General features: G+C 40.0%; 1 protein-coding gene across 1 annotated transcript in view; it reads left to right on the top strand.

Annotated features, from left to right (window-relative positions):
* The first annotated feature begins 2,601 nt into the window (after nucleotides 1–2,601).
* Nucleotides 2,602–16,258, top strand: part of LOC132853618 (fibrinogen C domain-containing protein 1-like) — an 83,832-nt gene continuing 70,175 nt past the window's right edge. The window contains exon 1 of the mRNA XM_060881501.1: nucleotides 2,602–2,867. Within this exon, the coding sequence (XP_060737484.1) occupies nucleotides 2,820–2,867 (48 nt within the window). The 5' untranslated portion in view covers nucleotides 2,602–2,819. The remainder of the gene's footprint in view (nucleotides 2,868–16,258) is intronic.

The following is a 16,258-nucleotide window of genomic DNA, read 5'->3' as shown; positions in this document are numbered from 1 at the left end:
AATCAATCTGTACCTATAAAACACTGTAGAGATTATTAGTGTTACAGCTGCTTTGCTGAAAAAGGCACTGGGTTGCCAGATTGTATAAGATCTCTCTTGACTTGGCTGTTATTCATAACTCAACGAATTAGACTTGTTTAATTGAAATGAAGGGGGGCACGGTGGCTTAGTGGTTAGCACGTTCGCCTCACACCTCCAGGGTTGGGGGTTCGATTCCCGCCTCCGCCTTGTGTGTGTGGAGTTTGCATGTTCTCCCTGTGCCTCGGGGGTTTCCTCCCCCGGGCAAAGACATGCATGGTAGGTTGTGTGATTGCGTGAGTGAATGAGAGTGTGTGTGTGTGTGTGTGTGTGTGTGTGTGTGTGTGTGTGTGTGTGCCCTGCGATGGGTTGGCACTCCATCCAGGGTGTATCCTGCCTTGATGCCCGATGACGCCTAAGATAGGCACAGGCTTCCCATGACCCAAGGTAGTTCGGATAAGCGGTAGAAAATGAATAAGTAATTGAAATGAACAGTTGTCATGTGCTTTATTTACCACCCTGTGAGCCACACGTCCACAAATAAGACTCTGGAAATTGATCTGCTAGTGCAACCAACATTCATGCTTTCACATTAACTTGTTTATTCATCTTCAGGAAGTATTTTCTCATGGTCAAGGTTGTGGTGGTTGCCACTACAGTACCATGAACAGTCAAGCACACGTAGGAACAGTTAAGAGAAACCAGAGAACCTGGAGGAAACCCATCTGGATGCATAAACAGAAGCTAAACACAGACAGTGAACTGAACTCAGGATCAAACTGGAGACCCTGGAGTGGAAAGGCAGCAACAGGACCATTACACACCAATCACTTTGTATATATAATGATAGTTTGGGGTACAACTATTAGTGATGATAATAGCTAACAAAGAGCAATTTACAATCCTGTACAAGTAAAGAATAAGACACAATAAGGAGATTTGGTATTCTAGGGTAATAATCAGCGATGGGATGTTGTGATATGGGAAATATTCTAGCTATCAATCTACGAGATGACAAACATAAAGCAGTGTTATCATGAAAGTCTGATCTTAAGTCTAAATCTCACTGGCACATCTATCAGTCTTATGTTGAATGGCATTTAGGGTAATGCAGCAACACTCTCAGAATGGTGAGTGCTCTTGATCTCCTTACCACCCCAAAAATATTGTATTAACTCATTAGTCATGCAACAAATTCTTCTACACCACAACACTGCTATGCTTCCTCCACTGGCTTCTTGGAGCAACCTGCATCATTTTTAAATCGATGATACTTACCCTATACTGCCAGAAATGCGCCAGCACCCCCAAACTAACCCTTATCACACCCCACACTACACCTCGCACCCTCCAAATCTCATGCACTTCTTGATAGTATCAACATCTCTAAGGATACAGGAAAGTATGCATCAAGACTCTTTTCTGTTCTGGTAACTAGGTGGAATGAAATTTACATGGATGTCTGAACAGCTCAGTCATTGTCTGTCTTCAAACGACGTCCAAAGATAATCTTTTTCTAAATAAGCATTTACAAAAAAACCAAAAACAATACGGTTTTGTCTGAATGCATTTCCTACTATATTAACTCTGCAACAGAGTATTTAGGCTGACAATATTTTTAGTCCTTGACCTAGTGAACCAGTATCAGGATGTATTTACTGATAGACACTTCAAAGCACTTCTGAAAGTGAGTCTGGATTAGCAAATCCTCCAAATGCCAGAAACGTTAAATGATAATGTCATTTCAATCACAGCCGGATTTGAAGGTAGCAACAAACTGAGATGTTAAAAAAAAAAAAAAAAAAAAAAAATCTTGAATTAAACAATTCTTGGACACTAATATTTCAAAAACGTATTATTATTATTAAAAAGTTTTATAAGTATTATTAAGTTGAATTATGCATGGTGTGCTTTTTCCTTTAACCCACAGCTTATTTGTATTCTCTGTTATTTATGCAGCCATGTGAATGAATTATTATCATTATATTATCATCGACAATGTATTATTACATACATCGGAATGCTAGGAATGTTTTGCGCTTTTTTTCCCCTTACCCTCAACTGAGTTTATTTATACCTGGCAACCACGTCTCCAATCTGGCAACCCTGTGCCGCTTTCTCGTTTGTAAAGCGGCGCTTTAGCTCAGCAGAGACACACTACAGAGACGCTGAGTGTGATGTGAGACAGACACATTTTAGTGACTCCACATATTCGCATGGACGCTACAGGATTAACTACAAGAAATGCAACACTACTGCGGATACATATTTTTACCAGAATACCGACATTTCGCTCTTTTTTAACCTATTTGATCTTCTCATCACGTTAAAGGACAGAAGGAAGTTTCCTTCGAGGAAGATTTTTTTTTTTTTTTTTTCAGGAGCATCACTCGTATCACCAAATTCAGCATCACTCGCATCACCAAATTCAGCATCACTCGCATCACCAAAATTCAGCACCACTCGCATCACACAACTGATAACGATTGATGTTGTTTTCTTTTTATTCTCCCGACATTTTTTTTGTGCACACGTCTTGTGAGTTTTTTTTGCGAGTAAGAAGTCACCTTAAGTGTTTTTTTTTCTCTCAAATGAGTGTATCAGATTTGCTGCAGGTTCAACAGCTCTCTTGGTGGACGTGTGTGTGGTGCTGAAGTAGTTCACATCTTCCTAGAAACCAACTAGAACTGTGTATTGATGGAGGGATTAAGCAAAGCAGGATATATTTACAGTCCGTGAGGACAAATCTTGGATTTTTGCAGGTTGTTGTCTGAGAATACTGGTGAAGGAGAACAAACATCATGAACAGCGTCACGGAGCTTGAAGACGGACCGCAGCACAAGGCTCAGGTAGACAGAGTGAAATGAGACACAGCCATTTTACACTCCTTATTCTCATTTAAACAGCATCATTCTTTCAACTCATATTGGGTTCTTATTGGATTATCTTTTATATAGTTGCCCTTCAGGGCGAGATTAATCACTAAAGATGTCTTAGATATTTTTGCTTACTCCTCATCACCAGGTATGGATCATCAGGAATGTTACAAACTTCTAGCATAGCTGTGAATGTGTTCTCTGTTCTCCAATTATTATTATGAATATGGAAAAGTAAACTGAAAGAAAAAAAAATGTAAAAATAAAGGCTTTACACAGGTGAGACGTTGTATATGAGATCCAGATGCTGTGCTTTCTGCATTCACATCACATCATGAAATTCAATCTACTCTACTTCTTTGGAGACTCTCAGAAATAAGGGTACTAACCTCTACCTTTCCTAGTCTTGGAGTGGTACGCTTTTGATTCATACCTTTAATATGTATTTCTTTATTCGTACCTCTAATATGAACAGATTTGATCTGTAGTTACTTTTTTAAAACAGAAGTGTCCAAAATATGACCCGTTGGCCAGGACCAACTCGATAGAAGTCCAAGTCCAGGTCCGAGGTACGGTGAATGAACTTCAAATCCGCTTTCAAAGAGAAATCTGAACCTGAATCCAACACAAGTGCTAGTTTCTGTTTTTTTCACTTCAATGTTACAAAATACACAGAATGGATAATATTGTGTAGATTCATGACAGTTAAGTCCAACATACATTCTTAGAAATACACGTATCAAACTGTACTGATCCATGTCGCTGGGGTCCAACCAGCACGGGTACCTACTCTGTACCTGTAGTCCATATTTATTACCTGGGAAACTGCACATGATAAGCCTTAAGGTACATCAGTGGTCGTTAATGTCCAATTAGTACACTAGATTTATGTTTCCAGGTGAAAGTTACAATACAGCTACCGTTATGTTTAGCGTGTAAATAAGTAACAAGGTTAATGATTTAAGTTTTAACCATGTGTAAAATGTATCTGTTCATCCATGTATCTATCTATCTGAAAAACTGGAAAATTGTTGTACATCAGTTTAAATGGTGATATGTGTTTAGATCTTTTTTTTTTTATTATTCAGAATAAACATTCAGATCAATCCTTATAAACGATCATGTTTTAAGTTGTCGATATTCCAAGCCCACTAGACATTAGACTAAGTGTAATGTGGCTTCTTATTGTAAACGGGTTTGTGGGTATTTTACGTAATTTAGTAACCCTTTAGTCTGATTAGTTTACTCACAAATGATGGAAGACGAACTCCCCGTGTGCTGATTTGACACCCGAAGAGGGGGTATCTAGCTGGGTGCAAATGTTACTTTGAGAGTAAATTCGCCACTGTATGTGTTAAATCAGCGGTGAATATTTAATTCAACACTGCATTAAATCGACAAAAACGGTGCTACCCGAGCAGCGTGTGTAAACAGCATGCCTCGTCTAAAAGATAATAAAACGTACGATTGTTTCTTTATTTTTTAATTTTTTAATTGTAACAGGTGGGAAACCAAAGTGTTAACAAATATTTAAAACCAGGCATTAGTTTACATTTGAATTACTTTTTTCTCAAAACAATATTATCAGATGATAGTAAAACCATAATTGACAGTAATTTGTGCCCCACTGTGGGGCTGTTAGGACTCGGCCCGGACTTTGGCCACGTGCATCTGTTTACGTTTCTCGTCACGTGTCTGCCCCGCCTTCGTCTGCTCCTCCCTGTCGTCACACCTGATCCTTATTGTGTCATTGTCTTTTTGTATTTAACTGTGCCACGTTGCCTCGTGCAGCGCGGCATCTACTGTGGTTATGTCCTGTTTCTAGTCTGCGTCCTGTTTCATGTTTTTTGTTATTAAACCCTGTTTATTTTAGCTATCCTGCGTTTGGGTCCGCTCTGTTCCGTGTACATGACAGGGGCAGTGGTGGCTCATGTGGTTAAGACTCTGGGGTGTTGATTGGAGGATCAGAGTTCAAGCCCCAGCGCTGCCAAGCTGCCACTGTTGGGCCCCTGAGCAAGGCCCTTAACCCTCCCTGTTCCAGTGGTACTGTTTTATAGCTGCCCTGTGCTAAGGAGACCCCAACCTCCTTAGTTGGGATATGTGAAGAAAAGTATTCCACTGTGCCTTAATGTATATGTGGCAATAATAAAGGCTTTCATGTCCCCCTTTTCATTTCATTTCATTAATATATTTCCAGGGGGGCACGGTGGCTTAGTGGTTAGCACGTTCGCCTCACACCTCAAGGGTTGGGGGTTCGATTCCCGCCTCCGCCTTGTGTGTGTGGAGTTTGCATGTTCTCCCCGTGCCTCGGGGGTTTCCTCTGGGTACTCCGGTTTCCTCCCCAGGTCCAAAGACATGCATGGTAGGTTGATTGGCATCTCTCTAAAATTGTCCGTAGTGTGTGATTGCGTGAGTGAATGAGAGTGTGTGTGTGCCCTGCGATGGGTCGGCACTCCGTCCAGGGTGTATCCTGCCTTGATGCCCGATGACGCCTGAGATAGGCACAGGCTCCCCGTGACCCGAGGTAGTTCGGATAAGTGGTAGAAAATGAGTGAGAGATGAGTGAGTAATATATTTCCACTATTTTCTAATTGAAGTTTTTTTTGAGTTTGCATAGTTCATCAATAACAAGTTATACACTTACTGAGCATTTGATTAGGAACACCTGTACACCTACCCATTCATGCAATTATTTAATCAGCCAATCATGTGGCAGCAGTGCAATGTGTACAATCCTGCACATATGGGGCAACAGCTTTGGGTAATATTCACATCAACCATCAGAATGTCAGGTAAAAATGAGATCTCAATGATTTTGTCATGACTGTTGGAGCCAGACGGGTTGGTATTATTATTTCTGTAACTGCTGATCTCCTGGGATTTCCACACATAACAGTTTCTACAGTGTAATCAGAATGGCAGTAATGTAAAAGTCTTCATTGAGACATAGTTCAGAGGATGGAAATGCTTTCAGAGATAAGAGATAAGTTGAACTGGTTGGAGCTGACAGAAAGGCTAAGGTAATGCAGATAAACAATTGTGGTGAGCAGAAAAGCATCTCAGAACGTTGAACCTTGATGTGGATGGGTTACAACAGCAGATCACTTCACAATCCTTTTCTGTCAGCTGAGAACAGAAAGCTGAGGCTGCAGTGGGCACAGACTCATCATAACTTCTCAGTTGAAGACAGAAAAACGCAGCCTGGTCTGACAGATCTGGATTTCTGCTGAGGAACACAGATGGTATGGTCAGAATCTGGCACCAGCAGCATGAATCCATGGACACAATCTGTCTTCTGTCAACAGTCCAGGCTGGTGGATGTGGTGTAATGGTGAACACTTCAGGCCCATTCAGTCATGGCTTGAATGCCACAGACTATTTGAGTTTTGCTGCTGACCATGTTAATACCTTTATATCCACAATCTTCTAATGGCTACTTTCAGCATGATAACGAACCGTGTCACAAAGAAAAAGTCGTCTCAGACTCTTTCATGAATATGATTAGAACATGTTTGGGATGTGGTAGAAGTAGAGAGTCACAGAATGAAATTACAGCTGAAAAATCTGCATGAATTGCACGATGTGTCAACATGGACCTCAGTCTCAAAGGAAGGTTTCAATATTTTGTGGAATCCATGTCAAGAGGCTGTTTTGAGAGCAAACAGAGGCTCAGTATTAGTACAGTGTACCTAATAAAGTGCTCAGTGACTGTACATACACGTAACACATACAGTACATCATGGGTTCTCTCAGGGGTTCTCACTCATTTAAAACTGCTAAAAATGTCATAATAAAACCTTAATAATAGACGCATTAAAGACCTAGAGGAAGAAAAAAAGGAACTGGGATGTGTGTGATGGTGGTGGGATCTGTATCAGCTGTAGCTGTATCATCACTACGTGTAGTGTAGCACTACTGTATCACTCACCACCCATGTGTTTAATTCCTGACATCATCTAGCCTTAATAAATGTGTTAGCCTAGTGGTTAAGGTGTTGGACTACCATTCAGAAGGTTGTGAGTTCAAATCCCAGGTCCATAAAGCTGCCACTCTTGGGCCCTTGAGCAAGAACCTTAACCCTGAATTGCTCAGTTGTATAAAAATTAGATAATGTAAGTTGCTTTGGATATAAGGGCATCTTCCATATGCTGTAAATGTAATACATGAATACAAGTTCATCCACAATTGGGTGTAGTGGAATTACACAGGTTAATTTGAAATAATGGAAATATTTGTAGCCACACACACACACACACACACACACACACACACACGCACACACACGATCTGAGAATGAAATGGTCGGTTCAGATAAGAGAATTTTAAAGCATTTGACTTTCTGCATTGATGCTTGTTTGTCTCTTGATGGCAGTTTAATTAAAAATCATTCTACTGATGTGTTGTAAAGATCTGGATGGATTTTCATCTCGCTGGACTGTATGAGGCATCATTTTGATTTTCGGTGACATAATTTGAAGCTACAGTATGTCGTCATACCACCGTGTGTCATGTCGGCATCGCCGATCAGGGTTTTTTTTTCCCTTTTTTTCTTTTAAATGAACTCACTCTTACTTCTTCCAAGTGACACACACAGTGCCTTGCACCTGCTCATCTTACAACCTGCTCCTGTTTTACACAGCATACGTTATTTCAGGGCTTGCTAATTAATCAGCGCGAATTCATCTGGCTGCCTGGTGTTTATTAATAAAATCCTTCTTCAGGAGAGTCGGGGCGTTTGTGATATACTCAGCTGCAGAGTACAACACTATTACTCAGTGTTTGATCGATGCATTTTGAAATCCTTTATTCTGCACATAGTGTCATGAGTTTCCAGTTGTGTCTGATTGGATGAAACAGCAAGCAACCAGTCAGTGAGATTTGTGCTTGTTAGAAAGGGTAAAAAAATTAGGGTCTGTGATTCAGAGAAACATGAGCTGGTGGCCTTTTACAGAAAGGATCTTTCTCAAAGCAGGACGGATTTTACTTGCTTAATCTATTACAGCTGTGTAAGGATGAAGGTTAGACCTGAGTTCAGCTTCTGTTTCATTTACATCAGATGATAAATCGGTTGATTTTTCAGGTCTGGAGATGTCACCTGTTAAATCCTCCACCGTATAACAGAAATGAGTAATTCAAGCCTGAGATATAGGAAACACCTCAATTCCTGGTTTCCTCCAGTGCGAGAAAGGATTTAGAGCGCTAGATAAATAGAGTAGCTATTTTACTTTAAACGTACTGCTAACACTTTAAATAGTGACCTGATTATTGATTTTAAATAAGAATAAAGTATAAATAGAATACTGTCCACTCTGTAGTCAACGAAAGTCTGTAATCTGGATCGTAAAATTATAATCGTATTCTTTGCACTCATTTTTATCTTTACTTATAATATGCAACTTTAGACAAGAGAATGAATTTGTATATAGAAATATTCGTTTTCACTGGAAAAACAAAACAAAACAAAACAAAAAAAACATATTTACAGCTTTGGCAGAAGACATTTGAGACTTTGGAGACAATTGCCATCTGCTTTCTGTACCATCGCGTCTCTAGTGCAAGCAATATTTTTAGTCAGTTCAGTCTCCAGATTGGCAGACAAAAGAAACACTGGAGTTTTTTTAGTACATATTTACTTTGAATTCCATGCAGAAATGACAGAAAGCACTTTATAAGCTGTATTCAGGCAGACTTGAAGAAAATAGCCAAATCCAATTAAAGACTTTTCACAGCATGAAGCCCCCAGTGTGCAATGCTAATAATAAGTGTGTATGCATGACTGGGTAGTTATGTGTCCTGGTATGTTCTGAACCGTCTGCAAAGTGCAATAAGTGCATGAATAGTTCTTGTGCACTTTGGATATAAACTCGCCTTGAAATGGTCATGGCATGAAGTTCCAATAATGACATGAATGAATGGTTCATGACAGACCCTGCAATTTTGTTCTGCTCTCGGTGAGCACAGCGGCTCACATGTATAATGGATTTGAGAAGCGAAGAACCGGTGAGCCTCGGAACAGCAGCGTTAGAAAGTGAATCACAGATGAGCTGAGAGAAAATGCTCTCACGGTACGTTCTTACAATATGTCTTATATTAAGCAGGATGAGCTGTGGCAACTCGCTTCAGCCTGTTATCTGGATGAAACAAGTCGGTGACAGAATGACTGAGGGTTGCCAACATCTTTCTTGGCTCAGCTCCTATCAGTATTAGACATACCATCTGCTTTAATGTGAATTTCGAATGTTATCATGAGAAAACCTTCATGGAATCAACAGAAAATTACAAATGATTGTTGTTCCATATTTGAAGTAAAAAAAAAAAGTTAGATGTTAAAAACATATAAATAAATGAAAACCAAAAGACTACAGAGATCCAACACTGTAGAAGATCATACTAGATAGCATGTCAAAATATATTTGTGCTATATTGATCAGTTTTTAGAATCTTTACACTCGGTTGTTTCATGCTTAGAGTATCGGGATTATTCCTGGATGGCAATTCACATAACGATAAAATGAAAATGCGAGTCGTACCTGTTTGTTCAAACCACTTCAGGACACATTTTAGCAAGGTGTTAAGGTATTCATTCATTCATCTTCTACCGCTTATCCGAACTACCTCGGGTCACGGGGAGCCTGTGCCTATCTCAGGCGTCATCGGGCATCAAGGCAGGATACACCCTGGACGGAGTACCAACCCATCGCAGGGCACACACACACTCTCATTCACTCACGCACTCACACACTACGGACAATTTTCCAGAGATGCCAATCAACCTACCATGCATGTCTTTGGACCGGGGGAGGAAACCGGAGTACCCGGAGGAAACCCCCGAGGCACGGGGAGAACATGCAAACTCCACACACACAAGGCGGAGGCGGGAATCGCACCCCCAACCCTGGAGGTGTGAGGCGAAAGTGCTAACCACTAAGCCACCGTGCCCCCCTGTGTTAAGCTATTAAGAATGTTATAAAGATGTTGTGCGACCCCTTAGAAAAGTCATGGGAGAGGCAGATTTTACTTTGAATGAATGAATGAATGAATGAATGAATGAATGAATGAATGAATGAATGAGTTTATTTGTACTTAATCAGGGGCAATGCACAGAGAACATTAGTCTAAGAAAGAAGAGATGTCATGTGCCAGGTTATAGCAAAAAAATGCTAATTTCCACCTGCAGTCCCTAGAGAGATGTTACATTTGCAAAAGGTCATGAAATACATACAGTATCATACATGGAAACATTATAAACATTGCTGCTTTATAAAAGAACGAACGTTGACCATAAGTGGTTCTGCATACGTGTGCATACTTTCACGTGTGTGGGATCGGACAGTCAGATGGAAAGTCCACATTTTCTAACATTTCGATTTAAATTCTTTTGTCAAGTTTTTTTAGAATTTCACTGTGAATCATTTATGCATATTTAGTGCCTTAGGTTTTTCTGGCTCGACTATGGCTAAGAATGATGGGTCTCAGCTCTCATCTCTACCCTAAACAAGGCCTGTGTGTACAGTATAATACTGAGACTTAAGGATTTGGTTTTAGCTGACAGATTGTGGAGGAGTGTGAAATATAACCGTTTCCAGAGTCTCCGGCTTATGGACGGCTTTTGCTCCACTGTCGCTGTGCATGTTAAATATCCATTATAGTAGTGTGAGGGAATAGAGGAGACAAAATCTGACTCATAGTGAACAAAGACACAACTCACAGGAGAATGAATGCAGGGCATGAAGAGCTATCTTTTCTTCTCAGAAGCTTTCTTGCTGGTCCAACAAATCTTTTAAGAAGTAGTGAAGACCAATGTTTCACTTGTCTGAAAAACCGAAGCTTGTGTATACAAATCAGGGATCCTTGGTAATTCTTTGCATAGTTAAGGGTTCTAATTTCCAAAATGATATCCTTGAGTACTTTTCATTTCTAAACCAACAGCATTAAGTGCTTTTAATCCTTTTGAATCGCTTTTGTGGTGGAAGGCTTTGAAATGGCAGAAACAGGGGTTTGTTTGTGTATAGAATGTACAGAACAAAAGTAATTATTTCTATATAGAAGAATCTGGCATATGGCTTCAAAACTTTACAGCTCCAGACTGGTCTGCTGCATACATCGTCTACATCCTTGCAAATCCTAGGCTTGCCCCAAACAAGACGTACTGTATTATGGTACCTCAACCATTATATTTGCATTGTATGCTGTTTTTCCTGACCCCATAGAGTGGGTTAAACAAGACAGAGCTGTCTTTCCAAACTGGTTCACTGCCTTAGCTTTAAAGGTCATTAGATGAATTCTGGGGCAACATTCAGCATTCTCCAGGACACCATGGACCAGGCGGAGCATCAGCAGTACATTGATAAACATGTCCTGGAGGCAAGTACTTTGATTCACTGGGGATTCCTAACCTAGTCTGATCTACCATCCCATGTAAACCTAAACCAGTGCCGAGAGACATGCATCATGGCAGCGTAGATGGTCCATCCACAAGGCCAGTGAATGCATGTTTTTGTACTTGTGTTCATTTACCTGGAACTTAATGTGCTATCACATGAGGCAAGACTATTATAGCAAACGACCCATTTGTGCAATTACCGTTTCATCCCACTGTCAGGCTCAGAATGTGAACAGCTTTGGAAACGGTAATAATATCTCAAGCTTTGTTCCTATAGTCTAGTGGCCTAATGAAATTGATTATTGAAATCAGCTATATAAGGCTTAGGGGAACAATTATAAACAAGTCTGGGCGCAGTTTACACAAATTTAACACATCTTATCTTTTCCATCCACTAAACTAGACAAAACTAGAGCTTTCTACACAATGTATCACAATGTTCCCTGTCCTGTCCACTCGGTTTGGGTTACGTGACCTTTTTCTGCTCGGTTTATGTTTTTATATTATGTCAACTGTCTTACATGTCATGAGAGGTTCCTGGTGGGATTTAAAGGCGGAGTACTGTAGCATTAGCAGTACTGCCACAGCAGGGGTTGTATCCTTTGTGGGAAAATGTAGAAGAAGTGCAAAAGGCTAACATTCAACGATTTGTAATAAAGATCTCACAGGACATGAAAGTGGAGCACTGATTGAGATACTAATAAGGGAAGGGAAATAAATTGGTCACACACAGCCTGTCTTGTATGATAGAATACTTTTTTTGTAGTCTGACAGCTGCCATTTGGGACCATAGACACCAAGATGGAAAACAGGGTATGGACAAACTAATTAATGGCTGCGTTCTACAGTATGACCACAAACAGTTGTTGTTTCATCTGTGTGGAAAATGCTTCAAAACACACTAGTCAAGGATTCTGATGGTAAACTACTTGATGATTTACTGTTGCCTTTCTCTTGATATGCTGAAATGGTTGTGTTGGAGTTTGGCACTTTATCAGTGGCAATATATTAAGTATAAGTCTCAACTGGGTGGAAATAAAGATTTATAATTTTGGTTGACAGACATCTACCGGTGGAAGTACTGAAGTTACTATTGTTATTCTGCAATAATCCATCGACTCAAATAGACATGGCTTATTGGTTTCAAATACAGCAATTAATGAAACATGACAGGACATGTTGTTATGGGAAATATTCATTCATTCATTCATTTTCTACCGTTTATCCGAACTACCTCGGGTCACGGGGAGCCGTCATCGGGCAGCAAGGCAGGATACACCCTGGATGGAGTGCCAACCCATCGCAGGGCACACACACACACACTCTCATTCACTCACGCAATCACACACTATGGACAATTTTCCAGAGATGCCAATCAACCTACCATGCATGTCTTTGGACCGGGGGAGGAAACCGGAGTACCCAGAGGAAACCCCCGATGCACGGGGAGAACATGCAAACTACACACACACAAGGCGGAGGCAGGAATCGACCCCCCAACCCTGGAGGTGTGAGGCGAACGTGCTAACCACTAAGCCTATGGGAAATATAATATACATAAATACAATATACAATAATCAACAGCTACAATACTGAAAGTGGAACAAAACAAGTATCTAGAACAAAACAAGTTACTGTACACACCAGGACAATTAGAATGGCACATCATACTTTTTTTTATCCATTTATATATACATTTAATGCAGTAGAATGTCAGAAGTATCCTACTATTACTTATAGCATATCTGAGCAGTCGTTCCATCTTTCAAGCTTCTCGAGATCCATTTTAGATTCCACAAAGTGACAAACCCTCTGTCCTGAAGACTTTTCTGTGGTGGAAAACCTAAAGTTAACCTAAAGTTATTAAGAAGTGCTGACACTGGAAACCAAGAATGAATCGTCTCCTCACAGAAAACTTCACCACCTCAACATTCATTCATTCATTCATTCATTTTCTACCGCTTATCCGAACTTCTCGGGTCACGGGGAGCCTGTGCCTATCTCAGGTGTCATCGGGCATCAAGGCAGGATACACACCTGGACAGAGTGCAAACCCATCACAGGGCACACACACACACTCCCTCAACAATTAGAAATGGAAAAAAAAATAAATAAAAGTTTGTTACTACTCTCCAAGCTGCTGTTCTAGAAAATGAATCAGCAGCTTCCAAACGTTCAGAACTGAGTATTCAGCAGCGCCGTGGTATAAAGGATATTACTTTACTGTTATTTCCAACAAAATGCAACTAACCATTCTAAAATAAATCTGAATAAGTGATTCAGCATTGTATTATTACTGGGTTGAAAAATAGAAACAGCTCAGCAGGGTGGTGCAGCGCTTTGTTAAAGCCCATTAAGTGAAGCAGCTACTTACTTTTATTTCAGCATGAAGTTGAATAATTTTTTATGGATTAATGCAATTGTATTTTGTGTAATGGATTAGTTCAACAGTAAATGTTATTACATTATCTCTGTCTCTGTATGTTTCTCTCTCTCTCTCTCTGTGTGTGTGTGTGTGTGTGTTTGTGTACCTGAAAACCTCTTAATGTGACTCCGGAGAAGAGCAGTGAGTGTGTAAATAAAACGGATGACCCTGTAACTCAACACACTATCTGATGTCCCAGATGATAAAATTCTTCCATTTGCTTTTTCTTTAAACCTCTGTCTGGGTGAGCGTTTATTCTTCAGACCTTAAACACTTTGGCATGATCCCCCGGTATTGCGCTGTGGATATTTGGCAGAACGGTGAGTGGATGCTGCCCTGCTGTGTGGCTTGCTCTGGGACTCGTAAACGAGTTTATGAGGCTTCTTATTGAGGAAGAGCCGCCTCCTTACTTCCACTTATTGGAAGCCCAATCTCAGATTTATTGTAAAATGAGGTGAGGCTCAGAGATGTTTGATTGATTTGAGAATTGATGTTTGAACCATCATATTTAGAGTTCACACGGTTGTTTTCTTTGAACTGGACACTCCAAAGCAGTGGAATGGATCATGCATTCATCGTATGTACTGTACATGATAACAGATTCACAAGCTAGTGAATGTTCATGATTTCTGCTTTTGATTCTTTTCTCACATAATTTTCTCACACTTTTTTACATGATCATTGGTATTAATGGCTGTTATAAGCTGGATACTGTATACTTTCAATTCAATTCAATTCAAGTTTATTTGTATAGCGCTTTTTACAACGGACATTGTCTCAAAGCAGCTTTACAGAACATAAACATAGAACAGAAGATAAACATAAGGAGTAATATAAAGAATTAATATAATAAAAATTCAAAATATATATAGTTCACAGTGTGTGTATGTATGTATGTATGTACAGTATGTATGTATGTATGTATGTGTATATATATGTATGTATCCCCAATGAGCAAGTCTGAGGTGACTCAGGCAGCAGTGGCAAGGAAAAACTCCCTTAATTGGTAAAGGAAGAAACCTTGAGAGGAACCAGACTCAAAGGGGAACCTCATCCTCATATGGGTGACACTAGGGGGTGTGATTACAAATATACAGTCAGGCAAGTGTTGTATTGGTGTAGGGATCACATGGAGTTCAGATCTCCTCTTAGTATCACAGAGTCCAACTGGAACTGGTAGATCTGTAGATGTCTCAGGATTCTCACAGAGTCGGCCTCATCTCAGCGGAGGTCCAAAAGCTTCATCGCACAGAAGACGACCGGAACTGGTACAATGTCTGGGTGTCTCGGCATGGGTAGAAAAAGAGAAGAGCAGTGCAGAGGGATTAACCTATCTGCTGTTCATAAAAATGTGCAAGTGTAGTGTAATAGTGCACAATATAATGGGATGTGTTATGTGTACACCTGACTAAAAAGATGAGTTTTTAATCTACATTTACTTTTATTTATGAACTGTTGATGTAGTCATTAAGACTATCTCATACTCATCCCTTCATGAAAATAAACATTTGCTTGTCTTTATTATTGTAAACCTGTATACTGTAACGGTTAATAACCATTAGACGTCAACCCAAAAGAGGATGGGTTCGTTTTTAAGTCCGGATCCACTCATAGTTGTCGTTTCTTCCCTGCCAGTCTCAACTCTTGCTTGTTAATCAGGGATCTAAATCTATATCCGGATTCTGTAAAGCTACTTTGTGAAATTCACCAAGGCAAGCATCCAGGGTGCTTTATGTGATTCTCCCATGGTTCAATAGCAAGGTTCTAAAGGTGCTTGTAACATAAAGCCAAGGGTTTGATTCCAGGGAAAAAATATTGTTTTCTTCTGTGAGATTCATGTCGTGGGTGGACATTCACATAGGTCTCTGCCAAGATACTTGCACGTAGTACTATGTGTATTTCTGTATTACTGGGCAATGTCACATGCATTGTGGTACCAAACCAGAATGAATAGAAAATTATGTACAGATAAAGTTTTTTGCACCATTGACACAGACAAAATGAATAGAAGCAGGCAAATACGGTTAAGTATGTTTATATTGAAGTGTTTATGTTTTTTTGTGCAACCTTGTTGGTCAAGACCTTAGCAATATAAAAGACGACAATTGCGTTGGTGTTAATGGGGGTCTTAGGCTTAACACTGAAGCTTTGGAACCTGATCAGAGTGTACAGGTGAGTGACTGGCAGACTAAAAAAAAAATAAAGTGCCGCTGCAACCTTCCCTTTAGGTAGAGATAACGGAAGCGTGCCACTTGAAATGTTCAGTGTGTTCTTAAAAGCTTTTTTTCTTCTTTTCCCTCCAAAACTGTATTATCAATTACATTCACATTATTCACATCATAAAAGTTTTCATAATGTTGTGCCTTTTGGTTTTGTCTTGGTTCTGGCCTTGTCCCATAATGCTACCGGATACAATTTTCTGTTTAACAAATTAGCGCTCGCTTGCTGCACTGCACCACAGATGAACCTGCCGTGTTCACCTTGACCTGAGCCTCTGTGAGCTATGTTCTTCTCTGTGTCCTAATGGTAATATGTATTTGTAAAAGTATAAATCAA

Source organism: Tachysurus vachellii, chromosome 11, assembly GCF_030014155.1.
Source record: "Tachysurus vachellii isolate PV-2020 chromosome 11, HZAU_Pvac_v1, whole genome shotgun sequence".
In the NCBI taxonomy this organism is placed as follows: Eukaryota; Metazoa; Chordata; class Actinopteri; order Siluriformes; family Bagridae; genus Tachysurus; species Tachysurus vachellii.
The sequence above is the reverse complement of the archived record's forward strand: the minus strand, read 5'-3'. Positions and strand labels throughout refer to the sequence as shown.